Source organism: Pongo pygmaeus, chromosome 1, assembly GCF_028885625.2.
Source record: "Pongo pygmaeus isolate AG05252 chromosome 1, NHGRI_mPonPyg2-v2.0_pri, whole genome shotgun sequence".
Lineage (NCBI taxonomy): Eukaryota > Metazoa > Chordata > Mammalia > Primates > Hominidae > Pongo > Pongo pygmaeus.
The window spans coordinates 163,037,184-163,054,856 of NC_072373.2; the positions used below are offsets into that span (position 1 = coordinate 163,037,184).

At 39.0% G+C, this 17,673-nt stretch overlaps 1 protein-coding gene across 8 annotated transcripts in view; it reads right to left on the reverse strand.

Moving 5' to 3' along the window:
- The window catches only part of IL23R (interleukin 23 receptor), a 141,885-nt gene that overhangs the window by 57,618 nt on the left and 66,594 nt on the right, over positions 1-17,673 (reverse strand). For all 8 annotated transcript variants that reach the window (XR_010124293.1, XM_054483624.2, XM_054483653.2 and 5 more), the window contains 2 exons: positions 16,735-16,824; positions 13,237-13,339 (listed from right to left, as the gene is read on the reverse strand). Coding sequence is in view for 7 of the 8 variants with exons in the window: in XM_054483624.2 (XP_054339599.1) it covers positions 13,237-13,339; positions 16,735-16,824 (193 nt within the window). In the remaining variant the exon portion in view is untranslated. The remainder of the gene's footprint in view (positions 1-13,236; positions 13,340-16,734; positions 16,825-17,673) is intronic.

Below are 17,673 nucleotides of genomic sequence, written 5' to 3' on the forward strand. Positions count from 1 at the left end.
AAGTGTAAACGAAAGAAAGATTATTTCATGAAGCAAATGATGGCAAGAAGGAGAAACTCAGTGCCAATTTGGCAAAAAACATTCAAGTCAAAATTTGTGAGCAACTGGACACACCGGGGAACTGCCACACCAAACAACTCTAATCTATCAAGCAGCTTAGAAATACACAATGCATGAGTAAAATTTAGAAATCCAAGGGTCTTGCTTTTCTCAAAGTCTCATTTTAAATAACTAACCACAGATCTTTACTAATACCATCACTGGAGGGAAAAAACTGAAGGGGGCCAAGAGTAAGGGACTTTGGGGCTGAATGCTAAAACACTAAAACAATTGGTAAGGAATTGACAAATTTAAAAATTGTCACACTTCTCTTCACGCTGATTCAAGCTGATTTGTTTGGGTGGAATTCAAGTGTTAAAGCAAACTAAATATGGCCTGAGAAGGACTTCATACCTCTATATTTGAATCCCTGTGGATGAACTGTAACCTAGCTTAACAAGCAGACAAGAGCGAAAACCTGACTTAGGAGTATGTGCCTGTAACAATAACTGAGTCTTGGCCAATCCCAGTGGACCATACTTCAACCACTCATAGATGGCTAAATGTTCAAACTGTGTTCAAATAAGACAAATGCCAACCTATAACCAACCAGCTGTTTCTGTACATCACTGCCAATTTCTGTATGTCACTTCTCTTTTTTTTTTTTGTCTATAAATTTGTTCTGACCACAAGGCATCCCTAGAGTCTCTCTGAATCTGCTGTGATTCTGCGGCTGCCCAATTCACAAATTGTTCATTGCTCAATTAAACTCCTTTAAATTGGCTGAAGTTTTTCTTTTACTAGATGATGTCAGAAGCGGGATATGAATTAGACCTTCTAACGACCCCCAGGAGCACTGAGTGAACAAGCAAGGAACCTGTTGGACCTACTTGTGTCCTTTGATCTCTCAGAGTGGCTGGGGATCATGGTAAGTTCTCTTTTGGATTTCAGAGCTCCACGGATTTGTGTTTTGAACTCTCCAAGTTTCTTTGAGCAAATTTCTGTTCCAAACTGGGTTCAGAAGTCACAATGGAAACTGGACTGGGTCCAGGACTGGATTTGATCAGTAATTAACAGGCTTGGATCCAATTAGAGGCCTCTTAGATTTGACTAGGTCAGAAAGAAACTGGTAGTAAATGGTAGTATTGCAGGGGTTGTAAAATTTGGCATTTGGAAATTCACAGGGATTTTTTGTTTTCTACACCTTTGTTTCATTTTTCTTGCACACTTAGGTAGGAAAAATCATTGGCTAAGTTCATCAAGGGAACCTGAAAGCAAAGCCAATATTTCAGGTAAAAATGAGATCCTTAATTTCTGAAAAGCAGAGTTCCTTCCAGTTTATACATTAGGCTTGGGAGGCAGCAAAGTCTTACAGAAATAGCAAAATCTTACTAAAGATGACTTACAATGGAACGTTCCAAATGAACAACAACACACTGAAGTGCATTAAAAAAAAACTGGATGAGGTCTCCATCTGTTTTACATTCTTGGGAGCTTGACTTTGTAACCATGTGGTGGTACTTTTTCTTGGTCTTTGCCTTCAAGGGAACAGGAATTTTAGGGTTCATGTCACAGTTAGCTCTAAAAATTATGTTGAGTAGTTAAAAGCTTTTGCAAGCTCAAAATTAAGTACTCTAGAGTCCTTCTGGGAAGCACAATGGAGACTGCCCAGCACTGTAGCTCAGTAGCTAAAGTTTTTTACTTTCACAGTGGTGGCCTGGGTTCGATTCCTGGGTTAAAGAATGAGTCCTTTCTGGTTTGATACCTGTGGGAACTTTATCATTTGCTGATTCTCTTCCCTTCCATGAACTGTCTTGAATTTTCCTTTCTCTGAGCACCTGGGAGGTAAAGTTCAAAAGCCAGAAATATTGGCCACTTGGCATGGCTAAAGTTGGGTAACAAGAGATTTAAAAGGATTTTTTTAAAGAACACTATAGTTAAGAGTCAGCTTAATTAAAAGTGGATATCCAAGCTATAGGTATATTTAAAAGGCCTTTATGTCTTTTCCTTTTTTTTTTTTTTTTTTTTTTGAGACGGAGTCTCGCTCTGTCACCCAGGCTGGAGTGCAGTGGCATGATCTCAGCTCACCGCAAGCTCTGCCTCCTGGGTTCACACCATTCTCCTGCCTCAGCCTCCCAAGTAGCTGGGACTACAGGTGCCCACCACCACACCTGGCTAAGTTTTGTATTTTTAGTAGAGATGGGGTTTCACCATGTTAGCCAGGATGGTCTTGATCTGCTGACCTCGTGATCTGCCCGCCTCGGTCTCCCAAAGTGCTGGAATTACAGACATGAGCCACCGTGCCTGGCCACCTTTATGTCTTTCCTTTTTGTGGATCTTGTTTTGCTGAAAAAGGTTTTTTCTTCTCAGTCGACTGAATTATTTTTCTCCATTTTGTCTTGTCACTCTTAAGGCACACATGAGCAGCCCTAAGATAACTTCTGATAGCCTAGGACTCCTTGGGAAAAATAAAGAAGGTGCCACTGATCCTGTTTTGGAAAAAACCCTCTGTTTTCCTCATGGAACCTCAAGAATTAAAAGCAAATAGATCTCTCTCAAAATCCATTTTGCCTTCCAGCTGTGCCTGCTTATTAGACCCCAGAAACTGCATGTTTTCCTAGCCATTTCTTGATGGGCTCCACCCCAAGGTCAGTAATCCAATGAAGAAACTGGCAAATGAAAAATCCTACAACTACTGGATCTTATTCTCTGTGTAGTTATATATGTGTTGTATGTGTGATGTTTATATAAAAGAGCTCTAAGTAATTGGCTTAAAGAAAAATAAGTGCTTACATAAAACACTTTTGGAAGAAAAAATAAAAACTGTAATGTCTTAGTTCAAGTAACTTTAGTAATCTTTGGGAAATAAAAATGGCTTTAAAGATTATTGGTAAAATAAAGGCATTTTGTCTAAATTAGACAGGTCAGATATTAGGTTTACTAATGCTTTAAGGTCATAAACTGATTTGACTTTTGAAAATTGTTCAATTTACCTACTTTGGAGGCATTAGATTCTCAATAAGGCCTGGGGACATGTGAAATTAGCTATGCTCCCCTACCTATGCAAAAAAGGTTATAAAGAAAATAGATTTTATATAAGAAAGGAAGCTCTATGGTAAATTCTTGTCCTAAAGTAAAATAACTGGTTGCTTAAAAAGAGGGATGATTAGGACAAGTCAGAAAGTCGAAGCATGTCATAGATAGTGTGCATAAGTCATGAAAGGATACATGAAAGGAAATTTAGGCACCAAAATTAAAAGTTGCTAACAGTTGCCATTACAACCTGTAATCGAGACTACTGAAAATAGATTTACATGCAAGGTGTGTAAGGAAACTAAAATGCGTTTTTACTAAAAGGTTATAAGAAGGCACAGGAATGTAAATTTTTGCCTAGGTTAGAGGGTTAAAAGATTGTTTTAAATTAGATTAAAATAAAGCTAAAGGCTTGAATACATTGTGGAAGGTTTATGAAAAGTTAATCTTATAAAAAGAAATTCTGTGTGGACATTGGCTAAAGATAAAGGGGTATTGTTAAGTTTTTCTGTAAATTAAAATTGCAATAAAAGCACAACATGTTTTTCTTAGAGCACTGATCTGCTTTTTAACAAAAATTTGTAAAGGGTTACAAAATGTTTACAAGAATCTCACCTCATGGTCAAACTGGTTAAGTATTATATTAAGTGTTTTAAACCTTTAACATATTTCATAGGCTTCCCAAAATGAAATTTCAGCTTCAAAATTGTCTTTCTAACCCCCAACTTTTGGATGCTACAGAGGGCCCTTGGAGCATCCAAAGGAGAGGTAAACAGGATTATCTGACATGTTTAGTTACATGGGATTGTCAAAATAAAACCAATGTTTAATCTTCTTCAGGTTATATTTTAATGAATAATATTAATATATGTTCCAAAATTGTATAGGATTTCTAAAATTCTAATGTCTGAGTATATCCCTTCAATCATAATTAAGGTTATTATGTTAAGTTATCACAGACCACAGAGATAACCACATTTCCTTGTGAATTGTGTTTTTAAATATCACTATTTAAAGTCATTACATTAAGTTAATTACTTAATGCTAATGCAATTTCTGAAAACTTCACAAACACGCAAAATCCTAGAATATGGTACCTTTTAGAAAGTTCATGAAAGAATAAAAAGGACCCTAAAAAGCACTCTTGAATACAGGTTTCTAATAACTTTAAATTCGTATCATTTAGACGGGGTAAGAATCCCTAAAACTTTAATAAAAAGACTAACTGGTTTATAAAACTGCTAACCGAAGTAGAACAAAATTAATTAACTGCCAAGAAAATACTCTGCCAGATTTTCATGCTAAATCAGCATGAAAAATCAGCATGCTAGAGAGCTGGCAAGATGGCTGAATAGGAACAGGTCTGGTCTGCAGCTCCCAGAGAGATTGACAGAGAAGGCGGGTTATTTCTACATTTCCATCTGAGGTACCAAGTTCATCTCTTTGGGACTGGTTGAATAGTGGGTGCAGCCCATGGAGGGTGAGCCGAAGCAGGGTGGGGCATCGTCTCATCCAGGAAGCACAAGGGGTTGCAAGATTTCCCTTTCCTAGTCAAAAGAAGCCATGAGAGACTGTACAGGGAGGAATGGTACACTCTGGCCCAGATACTGTGCTTTTCCCACGGCCTTCACAACCAGCAGATCAGGAGATTCCCTCTGGTGCCTGGCTCAGTGGGTCCCACACCCATAGAGCCCAGCAAACTAAGATCCACTGGCTTGATTGGGAGAAACCAGCACAAAAAAGCTGAAATTTCCAAAAACCAGAATGCCTCTTTCCCTCCAAAGAATCACAACTCCTCGCCAGCAAGGGAACAAAACCGGATGGAGAATGAGCTTGATGAATTGACAGAAGTAAGCTTCAGAAGGTGGGTAATAACAAACTCCTCCAAGCTAAAGCAGCATGTTCTAACCCAATGCAAGGAAGCTAAGAACCTTGAAAAAAAGACGAATTGCTAACTAGAATAACCAGTGTAGAGAAGAACATAAATGACCTGATGGTGCTGAAAAACACAGCACAAGAACTTCGTGAAGCATACACAAGTATCAATAGCCGAGTCAATCAAGTGGAAGAAAGAATATCAGAGATTGAAGATTAACTCAATGAAATAAAGCAAGAAGACAAGATCAGAGAAAAAAGAATGAAAAGAATCAAAGCCTCCAAGAAATATGGGAATATGTAAAAAGACCAAATCTATGTTTGAATGGTGTACCTAAAAGTGACAAGGAGAATGGAACCAAGTTGGAAAACACATTTCGGGATATTATCCAGGAGAACTTCCCCAACCTAGCAAAACAGGCCAACATTCAAATTCAGGAAATACAGAGAACACCACAAAGATATTCCTGGAGAACAGGAGCCCTAAGACACAAATCATCAGATTCACCGAGGTTGAAATGAAGGAAAAAATATTAAGAGCAGCCAGAGAAAAAAGTCTGGTTACCTACAAAGGGAAGCCCATCAAACTAAAAGCGGATGTCTCAGCAGAAACCCTACAAGCCAGAAGAGAGTGGGGGTCAATATTCAACATTCTTAAAGGAAAGAATTTTCAACCTAGAATTTCACATCCGGCCAGACTAAGCTTCGTAAGCGAAGGAGAAATAAAATCCTTTCCAGACAAGCAAATGCTGAGAGATTCTGTCACCACCAGGCCTGCCTTACAAGAGCTCCTGAAGGAAGCACTAAACATGGAAAGGAACAACCGGTACCAGCCGCTGCAAAAACATACCCAATTGTAAAGACCATTGACACTGTGAAGAAACTCTATCAACTAATGCGCAAAATAACCAGCTAACATCATAATGACAGGATCAAATTCACAGATAACAATATTAACCTTAAATGTAAATGGACTAGGCCGGGCACGGTGGCTCATGCCTGTAATCCCAGCACTTTGGGAGGCCAAGGTGGGTGGATCACCTGAGGTCAGGAGTTCAAGACCAACCTGACCAACATGGAGAAACTCCATCTCTACTAAAAATACAAAATTAGCCAGGTGTGGTGGCACATGCCTGTAATCCCAGCTACTAGGGAGGCTGAGGCAGGAGGATCCCTTGCACCTCGGAGGTGGAGGTTGCAGGGAGCCAAGATCATGCCATTGCACTCCAGTTTGGACAACAAGAGCGAAACTCCATCTCAAAAAAAAAAAAAAAGTGAATGGGCTAAATGCCCCAGTTAAAAGACACAGACTGGCAAATTGGATAAAGAATAAGACCCATCAGTGTGCTGTATTCAGGAGACCCATCTCATGTGCAAAGACACACACAAATTAAAGAGATGAAGGAAGATTTACCAAGAAAATGGAAAGAAAAAAAAAAAAAAGCAGGGGTTGCAATCCTAGTCTCTGATAAAACAGACTTTAAACCAACAAAGATCAAAAGAGACAAAGAAGGCCATTACATAATGATAAAAGGATAAATGCAACAAGAAGAGCTAACTATCCTAAATATATATGCACCCAATACAGGAGCACCCAGATTTATAAAGTCAGTTCTTAGAGACCTACAAAGAGACTTAGACTCCCACACAATAATAGTGGGAGACTTTAACACCCCACTGTCAATATTAGACAGATCAGTGAGACAGAAAATTAACAAGGTTATCCAGGACTTGAACTCAGCTCTGGACAAAGTGGGACCTATAGACATCTACAGAACTGTCCACCCCAAATCAACAGAATATACATTCTTCTCAGCACTACATTGCACGTATTCTAAAATTGATCAGATAATTGGAAGTAAAACACTCCACAGCAAATGCAAAAGAATGGAAATCATAACAAACTGTCTCTCAGACCACAGTGAAATCAAATTAGAACTCAGGATTAAGAAACTCACTCAAAACTGCACAACTACATGGAAACTGAACAACCTGCTCCTGAGTGACTACTGGGTAAATAATGAAATGAAGGCAGAAATAAAGATGTTCTTTGAAACCAATGAGAACGAACACACAATGTACCAGAATCTCTGGGGCACATTTATAGCAGTGTGTAGAGGGAAATTTATAGCACTAAATACCCACATCACAAAGCTGGAAAGATCTAAAATTGACACCCTAACATCACAATTAAAAGAATTAGAGAAGCAAGAGCAAGCAAATTCAAAAGCTAGCAGAAGACAAGAAGTAACTAAGATCAGAGAAGCACTGAAGGAGATAGAGACACGAAAAACCCTTCAAAAAAATCAATGAATCCAGGAGCTGGTTTGAAAAGATCAACAAAATAGATAGGCTGTTAGCCAGACTAATAAAGAAGAAAAGAGAGAAGAATCAAATAGACGCAATAAAAAATGGTAAAGGAGATATCACCACCAATCCCACAGAAATATAAACTATCATCAGAGAATACTATAAACACCTCTATGCAAATAAACTAGAAAATCTAGAAGAAATGGATAAATTCCTGGACACATACACCCTCCCAAGACTAAACCAGGAAGAAGTCAAATCCCTGAATAGACCAAAAACAAGTTCTGAAATTGAGGCAGTAATTAATAGCCTACCAACCAAAAAAAGTCCAGGACCAAACGGATTCACAGCCACATTCCACCAGAGGTACAAAGAGGAGCTGGTACCATTCCTTCTGAAACTGTTCCAAACAGTAGAAAAAGAGGGAATACTCCCTAACTCATTTTATGAGGCCAGCATCATTCCGATACCAAAACCTGGCAGAGACACAACAAAAAAGAGAAAATTTTAGGCCAATATCCCTGATAAACATCGATGTGAAAATCCTCAATAAAATACTGGCAAACGGAATCCAGCAGCACATCAAAAAGCTTATCCACCACAATCAAGTCGGCTTTATTCCTGGGATGCAAGGCTGGTTCAACATAGGCAAATCAATAAATGTGATCCATCACATAAACAGAACTAATGATGAAAACCACATGATAACCTGAATAGATGCAGAAAAGGCCTTTGACAAAATTCAACAGTCCTTCATGCTAAAAACTCTCAATGAACTAGGTATTGACGGAATGTATCTCAAAATAATAAGAGCTATTTATGACAAACCCACAGCCAATATCATACTGAATGGACAAAAACTGGAAGCATTCCCTTTGAAAACCAGCACAAGACAAGGATGCCCTCTCTCAGCACTCCTATTCAACATAGTATTGGAAGTTCTGGCCAGGGCAGTCAGGCAAGAGAAAGAAATAAAGGGTATTCAATTAGGAAAAGAGGATGTCAAATTGTCTCTGCAGATGACATGATTGTATATTTAGAAAACCCCATCATCTCAGCCCAAAAACTCCTTACACTGATAAGCAACTTCAGCAAACTCCCAGCATACAAAATTAATGTGCAAAAATCACAAGCATTCCTATACACCAGTAACAGGCAACAGTGAGCCAAATCATGAGTGAACTCCCATTCACAATTGCTACAAAGACAATAAAATAACTAGGAATACAACTTACAAAGGATGTGAAAGTCCTCTTCAAAAAGAACTACAAACCTCTGCTCAAGGAAATAAGAGAGGACACAAACAAATGGAAAAACATTCCATGCTTATGGGATAGGAAGAATCAATATCGTGAAAATGGCCATATTGCCCAAAGTAATTTATAGATTCAATGCTATCCCCATCAAGCTACCATTGACTTTCTTCACAGAATTGGAAAAAAACTACTTTAAATTTCATATGGAACCAAAAAAGAGCCCACATAGCCAAGACAATTCTAAGCAAAAAGAGCAAACCTGGAGGCATCACGCTATCTGACTTCAAACTATACTACAAGGTTACAGTAACAAAAACAGCATGGTACTGGTACCAAAACAGATATATAGACCAATGGAACAGAACAGAGACTGCAGAAATAACACCACACATCTACAACCATCTGATCTTTGACAAACCTGACAAAAACAAGCAATAGGGAAAGGATTCCCTATTTAATAAATGGTGTTGGGAAACCGGCTAGCCATATGCATAAGGCTGAAACTGGATCCCTTCCTGGCACCTTATACAAAAATTAACTCAAGATGGATTAAATACTTAAACATAAGACCTAAAACCATAAAAACCCTAGAAGAATACCTAGATAATGCCATTCAGGACATAGGCATGGGCAAAGACTTCATGATGAAAACACTAAAAACAATGGCAACAAAAGCCAAAATTGACAAATGGGATCTAATTAAACTAAAGAGCTTCTGCACAGCAAAAGAAACTATCATCAAAGTGAACAGGCAGCCTAGAGTATGGGAGAAAATTTTTGCAATCTACCCATCTGACAAAGGGCTAATATCCAGAATCTACAAGGAACTCAAACAAATTTACAAGAAAACAAACAAACCCATCAAAAAGTGGATGAAGGATATGAACAGACACTTCTCAAAAGAAGACATTTATGCGGCCAACAAACATGAAAAAAAGCTCATCATCACTAGTCATTAGAGAAATGCAAATCAAAACCACAATGAGATACCATCTCATGCCAGTTAGAATGGAGATCATTAAAAAGTCAGGAAACAAGAGATGCTGGTGAGGCTGTGGAGAAATAGGAATGCTTTTACACTTTTGGTGGGAGTGTAAATGAGTTCAATCATTGTGGAAGACAGTGTGGCAATTCCTCAAGGATCTAGGATCAGAAATACCATTTGACGCAGCAATCCCATTACTGGGTATATACCCAAAGGATTATAAATCATTCTACTATAAAGACACATGCACATGCATGTTTATTGCAGCACTGTTCACAATAGCAAAGATTTGGAACCAACCCAAATGCACATCAGTGATAGATTGGATAAAGAAAATGTGGCACACATACATCATTGAATACTATGCAGCCATAAAAAAGGATGAGTTCATGTCCTTTGCAGGGACATGGATGAATCTGGAAACCATCATTCTCAGCAAACTAACACAAGAACAGAAAACCAAACACCACATGTTCTCACTCATAAGTGGGAGCTGAACAATGAGAACACATGGACACAAGGAGGGGACCATCACACACTGGGGCCTGTCAGGGGGTAGGATGCTGGGGGAGGGATAGCATTAGGAGAAATTCCTAATGTAGATGACGGGTTGATGGGTGCAGCAAACCACCATGGCACATGTATACCTATGTAATGAACCTGCATGTTCTGCACATGTACCCCAGAACTTAAAGTATAAGAAAAAAAAAAAAAGAGAAATCAGCCAATACTAAAATTGCTTAGATACATAATTTGAATAAACTCCATGATCTAAGTCAAATTACCTATGATAACCCATCAGTTATCAGTGCTATGCACCTAAATTGGAGAAACAACTGGTATTCAAGAGGACATAAGTCCATTTTTAAGCATGGACTCATAGAGAACCAAGACAGCCACCTTGTCCTTCCAGAGTCCTTAAGGCTTTCATTATTAAAAGTTCTGCATTCCACGACTTGTAATGGAAAAGATAAAATGATCCAAATTAAATATGTTTGTGTGGTGACTTATAAACTACTAAAATAGTTATAAACAATATTTGGTTTGTCAAACCCATATTCCTGGGAAAACAATCAAAGCTTCAGGTACATTTGGCTACCTGATTGGACATTTAAATATTTATAAGGGATTTCATTCAATTGTCACTTTCAATGCATGTTTTCTGGTTGTATGAAAGCTTTCCCATGTAAGAAGACTGATGTTATAATAGTAGATTATTATGCTACAGTACGTTTTTACATGGTTAAAAAAAGCTGTTTATGGTTCACTGAGGACAATCAACCCCTTCACAATCTAGAACCCAAAGAATGAATCTTCTGAGAACATTAGAGAAAGACTGTCCTTGCCATCCACACTACAGCAAAACTTTGGGACCTTGAACTTTTGGTTTCAGAGGTCCCACAACTTTCATAATCTCACAACTGAGGAGGGTCCCTCCACACTCATTGGAACCGTTAAGGTAAAGCTAACCAGGACAGGTTCTCCCCAGAAGACAGCATCCTTAATGTGAACAGCTTATCCTAAAATCATGGATTAAGACTTCTCTACCATCATGAGACTCTTATCTTTGAATATTTTTTTTCTTGCTTATGCCTCTATGAACAATAGAAGTGAAAAGGGGGTCTGTTATGTGTATATTATGGGGCATATGTTTATTTGTGAAGGATCTTGCAGCCAGCCTTATACATGGATAATGTTATACTTTGATGGATAAAAGATGAAGGCCCAATGCAGGTAAGAAATCTTAAGGGTTCATATATTGCCTCATAGTCAGAAACAGAACATTGATTTATTCCTCTTAAGCCACATCATGGGCTAAAGGGAACATTGCCAGGAGGACTTCACTCTTCTAGAAGGGCATCATTTGTTAGGTCTTTTTTCCATAGTTTGAAGTAAAAGAGGCACTGATTAGAAATGTATCCCTCATGATAGGTTCTATAGCAAATTCTACTGTAAAGCCTATGGTTACACAAAAAACTTTAAATTCTCTTGTGAAAGTTACGTGAAATAATAGAATTGGCCAAACAGAAAAGTATTGGCTAAACAGCTGCTGGCACTTATGACGTATGGAGAAAACATCGGGTATTATAGTGATTCAGTTGTAGGGGATTAATGAAAAAAAATCACTTAGTTAAGTGAGTAGACTCTTCATCTAGCTCATTCTTTGATCTATTTGATTTTAGATGGTTTGGTTTGGTTTATGAGGACCCTGGGTAACGAACGTAACCCAAACGCTTAGTATTATTCTCCCAATAGTCCTAATAGTAATCTCCCTGGTATGCTGTATTCTCTCAAAGGTTTTAAATGTTTATAAGCAGCCATCTCCAGAATGTCAGATGGTCTCTCTTCAACTGGAATAACAAGAGCTAAAAGAAATGTGTGACCATCGGGACACCATAACCTATGAATTACATGCTGAGAATAGAAACCCAAAATGATGGTAACTGAGAGTGGCACCGAGGCCCTAAGTTTTGGTCACACTCTCACCTAAGTGAGAACCTGATCAAAAAGGGGGACTTTTTTTTAAACAAAATTATGGGAGGCCATTGTTTGGGACTGAGCTCATGCACTAGACTCCAACAGACCAAACCAAACCACAATGGAGTTGTTCATGCTAAATGTGACATAGTCAAACTAAGACTTTAAGGAAACACATAGATCTTAGAACAGACCAGGTTTTGTTTCTCTCCTATAAACAGGATGTTCCAGCATAAGGAGGTACCTTCTACTCAGTCCTTGTTCCCACCTTACAGAACCCACTCTTCTACTGTTTCCCAGTGGGTTTAAAGACCATATAAGTACATTTACAATGGTGATAGTGACATCAATGACTAAAGTTTTGGTCAATCTGTCAAAATTGAGAAAATCACCAAAAGGGGGGAATTATTAAAGCAAACTAAATATGATCGGAGAAGGACTCCATACTTCTATATTCGAGTCCTTGTGGATGAACTGTAACCTAGCCTAATAGGCAGACAAGATTGAAAACCTAACTTAGTAGTATGTGCCTGTAACAATAGCTGAGTCTTGGCCAACCCCAGCAGCCATACTTCAACCACTCATAGACTGCTAAGTGTTCAAACTGTGTTCAAATAAGGCAAATGCCAACCCATAACCTATCCAGCTGTTTCTGTACCTCACTGCCAATTTCTATGTGTCACTTCTCTTTTTTTTTTTTGTCTATACATTTGCTCTGACCACAAGGCATCCCTGGAGTCTTTCTGAATCTGCTGTAATTCTGGGGGCTGCCCAATTTGTACGTTCATTGCTCAATTAAACTCCTTTAAATTTAATTTGGCTGAAGTTTTTCTTTTAACACAAGGCAATTTGTGACTTCACCACTCTCAAGAATCTAGGCACTGTAGGTAAATTTGAGGCACAATGGAAAAGGCCGTGAAGTAAAGGAGATAAATGGGCTTTGATATCAGCTGTGTTTGGACTCAGGGTTTAGTGTTCAGTGATTCTGGGCTGAGGACTTAGCCTCTTTAAGCCTCATTTAAGTCACCTGTAAAATAGGCCAGGAAGCTTTTCTGGCAGGGTCATTTTGAGGATTAAAGGAAAGACATTTGTAGAGAGTTTGGCATGGGTAAGTACTTATTAAACATTGTTCCTTTCATTTTCCTTTATCTGAATAAAAATGTTTACAGATTTTTCTAGTAAACAACTGAAATGACTAAATTTTGGTGATACATATACATGTAGTCTAAATCAGAAAACAGAAATTCTGCAAAAACCTACCCAGTTCGGAGTGATCTGTTAAATATCCCAATCAAAGAAAGAATTGACAACATAACAGCAAAGACGATCATTCCCAATAAAAGTCCAATGTCTTCTCTGTTGTCTAATGAAAGGAAAGAAAAATAATTTTAACCAAGCATTAGTCTTCATGTAATACCAGAATTACTATTCTCTTTACTGTGCTCAAAGCAAAGGTCTCAAAGGAGAAAGGGCGGGGGGAAGCAAAATTAGCCTTTACCTTGGGCCACAGAGTGACCGTTTTTCCAGAGTGCACAACTACCCCAGGAAACAACTTTTTTGTTTGAGAAAGTTGGGCTACATGTATCTGATGTCAGTGGGTTTTTAGAAGTGCATCTCTGGCAAATGTGGTCAGCTTGTGCATGCAAATTTCATATAAATTCTTAGTGGTGAACTTCATTTGGCTTGTCTGACACAGGTGAGAATTCCCAATTGCTGTAACAATGTCTAAAGCTGGTCACAATCATACTGATTTTTTTTTTTAACTTTTTGTGTGAGATAGAATGTGTGCAATTTGTCATCATTCTTCAAAATCTATTGCTCATGAAATTTTTCCTGCTGAGAAACGACATCCACTTTACTTAGAACAATATACGTGATAAGAAAGAAATCATACACTGGCAAGTTAAGATAAAAATAAAAAATAAAAAAAGAAAGAAATCAAGATTGCCTTTATCTTGCACTCACACTTAGTTAAAAAACAATGCTGGTTGGGCACAGTGACTCACACCTGTAATCCCAGCACTTTGAGAGGCCGAGGTGGGAGGATCACTTGAGCTCAGAAGTTTGAGACCAACCCGGACAACAAAGTGAGAACCCCATCTCTACAAAAATTACAAAAATTAGCTGGGTGTGGTGGCATGTGCCTGTAGTCCCCACTACTTGGGAGGCCGAGGTAGGAACATGGCTTGAGCCTGGGAGGTGGAGGTTGCAGTGAGCTGAGATCGTGCCGCTGTACTCCAGCCTGGGTGACAGAGCCAGAATCTGTCTCAAAAACAAACAAACAAACAAATAAACAAACCAACAAAACCAATGCTTTTCTTGCATGTCGAAGTTGAGTTAATCTCCTAAAATATTTAAATAATTAATATAATTTATTGAACATATATTACCCACCAGGCTCATCATGCTTTCTCCCTGGTACATGAAAAAGCCCTATTTTCAAATATAGAAGATGGTTGAGACATTACTTATCACATTGGAATTTGTTCTAGAGCCATGTTGGGTATTGGCTTCCCTTCCATCCTCCTTCCTCACTCCCTCCCTTCCTCCAGCAAATGTTTATTGGGCACTTACCATGTGGCAGACACTGTGTTTGCCTCACCCTAGTTATTTCACATACTGGGGTCTCCGGGCTGCCCGGCCCTCTTCTAAAGCCAATCAGCAGGCAGGAGTCTGAGTAACTCTAGCTCACTGCAAAATCTTGATGGGATATGAAATTAATGTTTTCCCAGGGCTAAACAGCTATTTCTGACTATTTCAAGCAACTAATGCGGGGTACTGGCTGCCACACACCCTTGGGCATTAATTAGTGCATGGAAGAGGATAGACAGCCCTCAAGTCAACACAGTGCTTGGCGAAGGGGTCTAAGCAGTAGAGCAGAATGACCAAGAGCGTGGCCTGATATACCTGGGTTTGAATTAAACTCTGCCTCTTATCAGCTCTGTGACCTTGGGGCATAATTATGAACTTGCTGAGTCTCAGGTTTTCTCTTTTGGAAAATAGAGATAATAATACTTATCTAACAGAGCTGCCATGAGTTCCTAACCTCCACTGTTCCCACAGAAATATCAAGGTGTAGGTGGGTCTGTGTAGGCATCTATAATTAGGGAACTGTACTGAACCTAAGCACTTGGCTTGTAATTGATTGATAATTCAGAGTGCCCTTACCTTGCTTCATGTTTCTTTTTCTTTTTCTTCTTTTTCCTCTTTTTTTTTTTTTTTTTTCTGAGACAGGGTCTTGCTCTGTTGCCCAGGTGGGAATGCAGTGGAGCTCACTGCAGCCTCTATCTCTGGTGCTCAATTGATCCGCCCGCCTCAGCCTCCCAAGTAGCTGGGACTACAGGTGCATGCCACCACACCCATCTAATTTTTGTATTTTTTGTAAAAACAGGGTTTTGCCATGTTGTGCAGGCTGATCTCAAACTCCTGGACTCAAGCAATCTGCCTGCCTTGGCCTCCCAAAGTGCTGGGATTACAAGATGTGAGCCACCATGCCTACGCACTTCATGTTTCTTTATGACACTTCACCACCACCTGACTTTTCTTCTTGTTTTGTTTGCTGTTTTTCTGCCCTGTCTGGCTAGAATAGAAGCTCCATGAAGACAGATGCTTTGCTCATTGTTTTCACTGCTGATTCCCCAGTACCCAGAACAATGCCTCGCCCACAGGAGTTGCTTAACGAATATTAAATAAATGAAGGTGCAAAGAATAGCAATACAACCTGCAAAACTTCTTATACTATTCCTGCCTGATTTTACACAAGGAGATAAATGGTCTGTCAGTGGTCAATGGTGAAATAGTCATGCCTAAAAGTTTTCAACTGAAAATTTCTATTTAGAGTTATGTTCACCCATTGTACAACCAGATCTCAATTTTTTTATGCCTAAAACATTTAGGCAAGCTCATCAATACAATAAAAGTCATGTTAACAACTAAAATGGGAGCTGGTTTGTATAAAAGAAAGAGCAGAGACTCCAGGATATTGAAAGAAAAGGATTTGAATTTTAGTCTGTCACTTAGCAGCTCTATGACCTTGAAAAGGTTCCTCAACTACTCTAAGTTTGTTTCCTCATTATAAAATAGATGCATAACACTTATCTCATGGGTTGTTTTGAAGATTGAAGAAGATGTCTAGACAAGTCCTAGCACAAGATAGGTAAGTAATTTGTTTTGAAAGAAGTTTTTGTGTCTTGAGCCCTAGCAGCTATTAAAATAAAAATGTGGCCAGGTGCGGTAGCTCACGCCTGTAATCCCAGCACTTTGGGAGGCTGAAGTGGGTGGATCACCTGAGGTCAGGAGTTCAAGACCAGTCTGGCTAACATGGTGAAACCCGTCTCTACAAAAATGCAAAAATTAGCTGGGCATGATGGCGGATGCCTGTAATCCCAGCTACTCAGAAGGCTGAGGCAGCAGAATCGCTTGAACCTGGGAGGCGGAGGTTGAAGTGAGCCGAGATCGCACCATTGCACTCCAGTCTGGGTGACAGAACAAGGCTTCGTCTCAAAAAATAAAAAAAAAAATAAAAATTTTTAAAAATGTATACAATCTATTGCAAAAGCCGGCAAAATCCACCTAAGCCACTTCTTACATTCAGTTTTAAGCAGATCTTTGTACTTTGTCTATTATTTTCCTATGGAAGGCATAAGGCATATCTTATTGTCCAGAAATTTAACACCTGATGTGATTTTTTCAGTATGATGGGTTAAAATGGGCAATTACTAAAAGACTACTCAAAAAGCCTAAGTTGCATTTTCTTACCAGAAGTAAGGTGTCCTGTAGAGATGGAAACAACTGTTAGCCCAGAATTCCATGTGTCATGTTGGAATGATTTTGATGTGACCTGGGGAACTTAAACCAAAAGGAAAGAGCATCAGTTTCTTACATTTTGCACTCTGCTTGCCAAATTTCCCAACAGAGTTTCTTCCCTTGTTTAGAGATGACTAAAGTAACCAATAACTTTAATGGGCTTGAAGGGTGGAATAAAAGCAATGGCTTTGAGTGTGTGTCTTTTCTTCTTTTTATTTAATTGGGTACATCTCAAAGGAGGAAACACTGCAAGGGCAATTATAATCTACCTAGGCTGTAAAACTTCAAGGTGTGTCCATTAATTTCATGAGGCTTCTAGGCAGCAAATACCAAGGAGCTTTATTTTACTCAGCCAGAAAAAATGCACGATAACTAATCTCTATTTGATTCCTTGCAATTGATGGAGCAATAAGGTTCAGATTTCCCTGAGGTTCTCCAAGATGTGTCACTTTTGCCTTTGCACAATCTTTGGGATGCTGTTCACCTTCTCCTGGCTCCTCATAAGAAACATAATTTTGGTTAGCAGGCACTTTGGTGTTGTAACACCTGGGTGGGATGTCACCAATGACTTCTCTCTGCTCTTTTCCCACTGGCAAAGATCCTGGCAGACTAGTCTAGTTATAAAAGCTGTCAGGAAACTGCTAATGAGTGCTTCTGACCAGGATGGGGTGAGCAACCCTGGTACCTAACTTTCAGTCTGAACTCAAAGGGGTCCTGGTGCAGCCTTGCCGGTCTCCTCCTTCCTGATAATTAAAAGCTGACAGAAGTGGCTTCAAGGACACAATTCTCCCAAGTGGCAGAAGATATTTCTGAAGATGGCTCTAAGTCTTGAATCCCTGAGACTGCTTCAAGCCCTGTGTATTCCGTCATTCTGATTTCAGTGCTCAAATT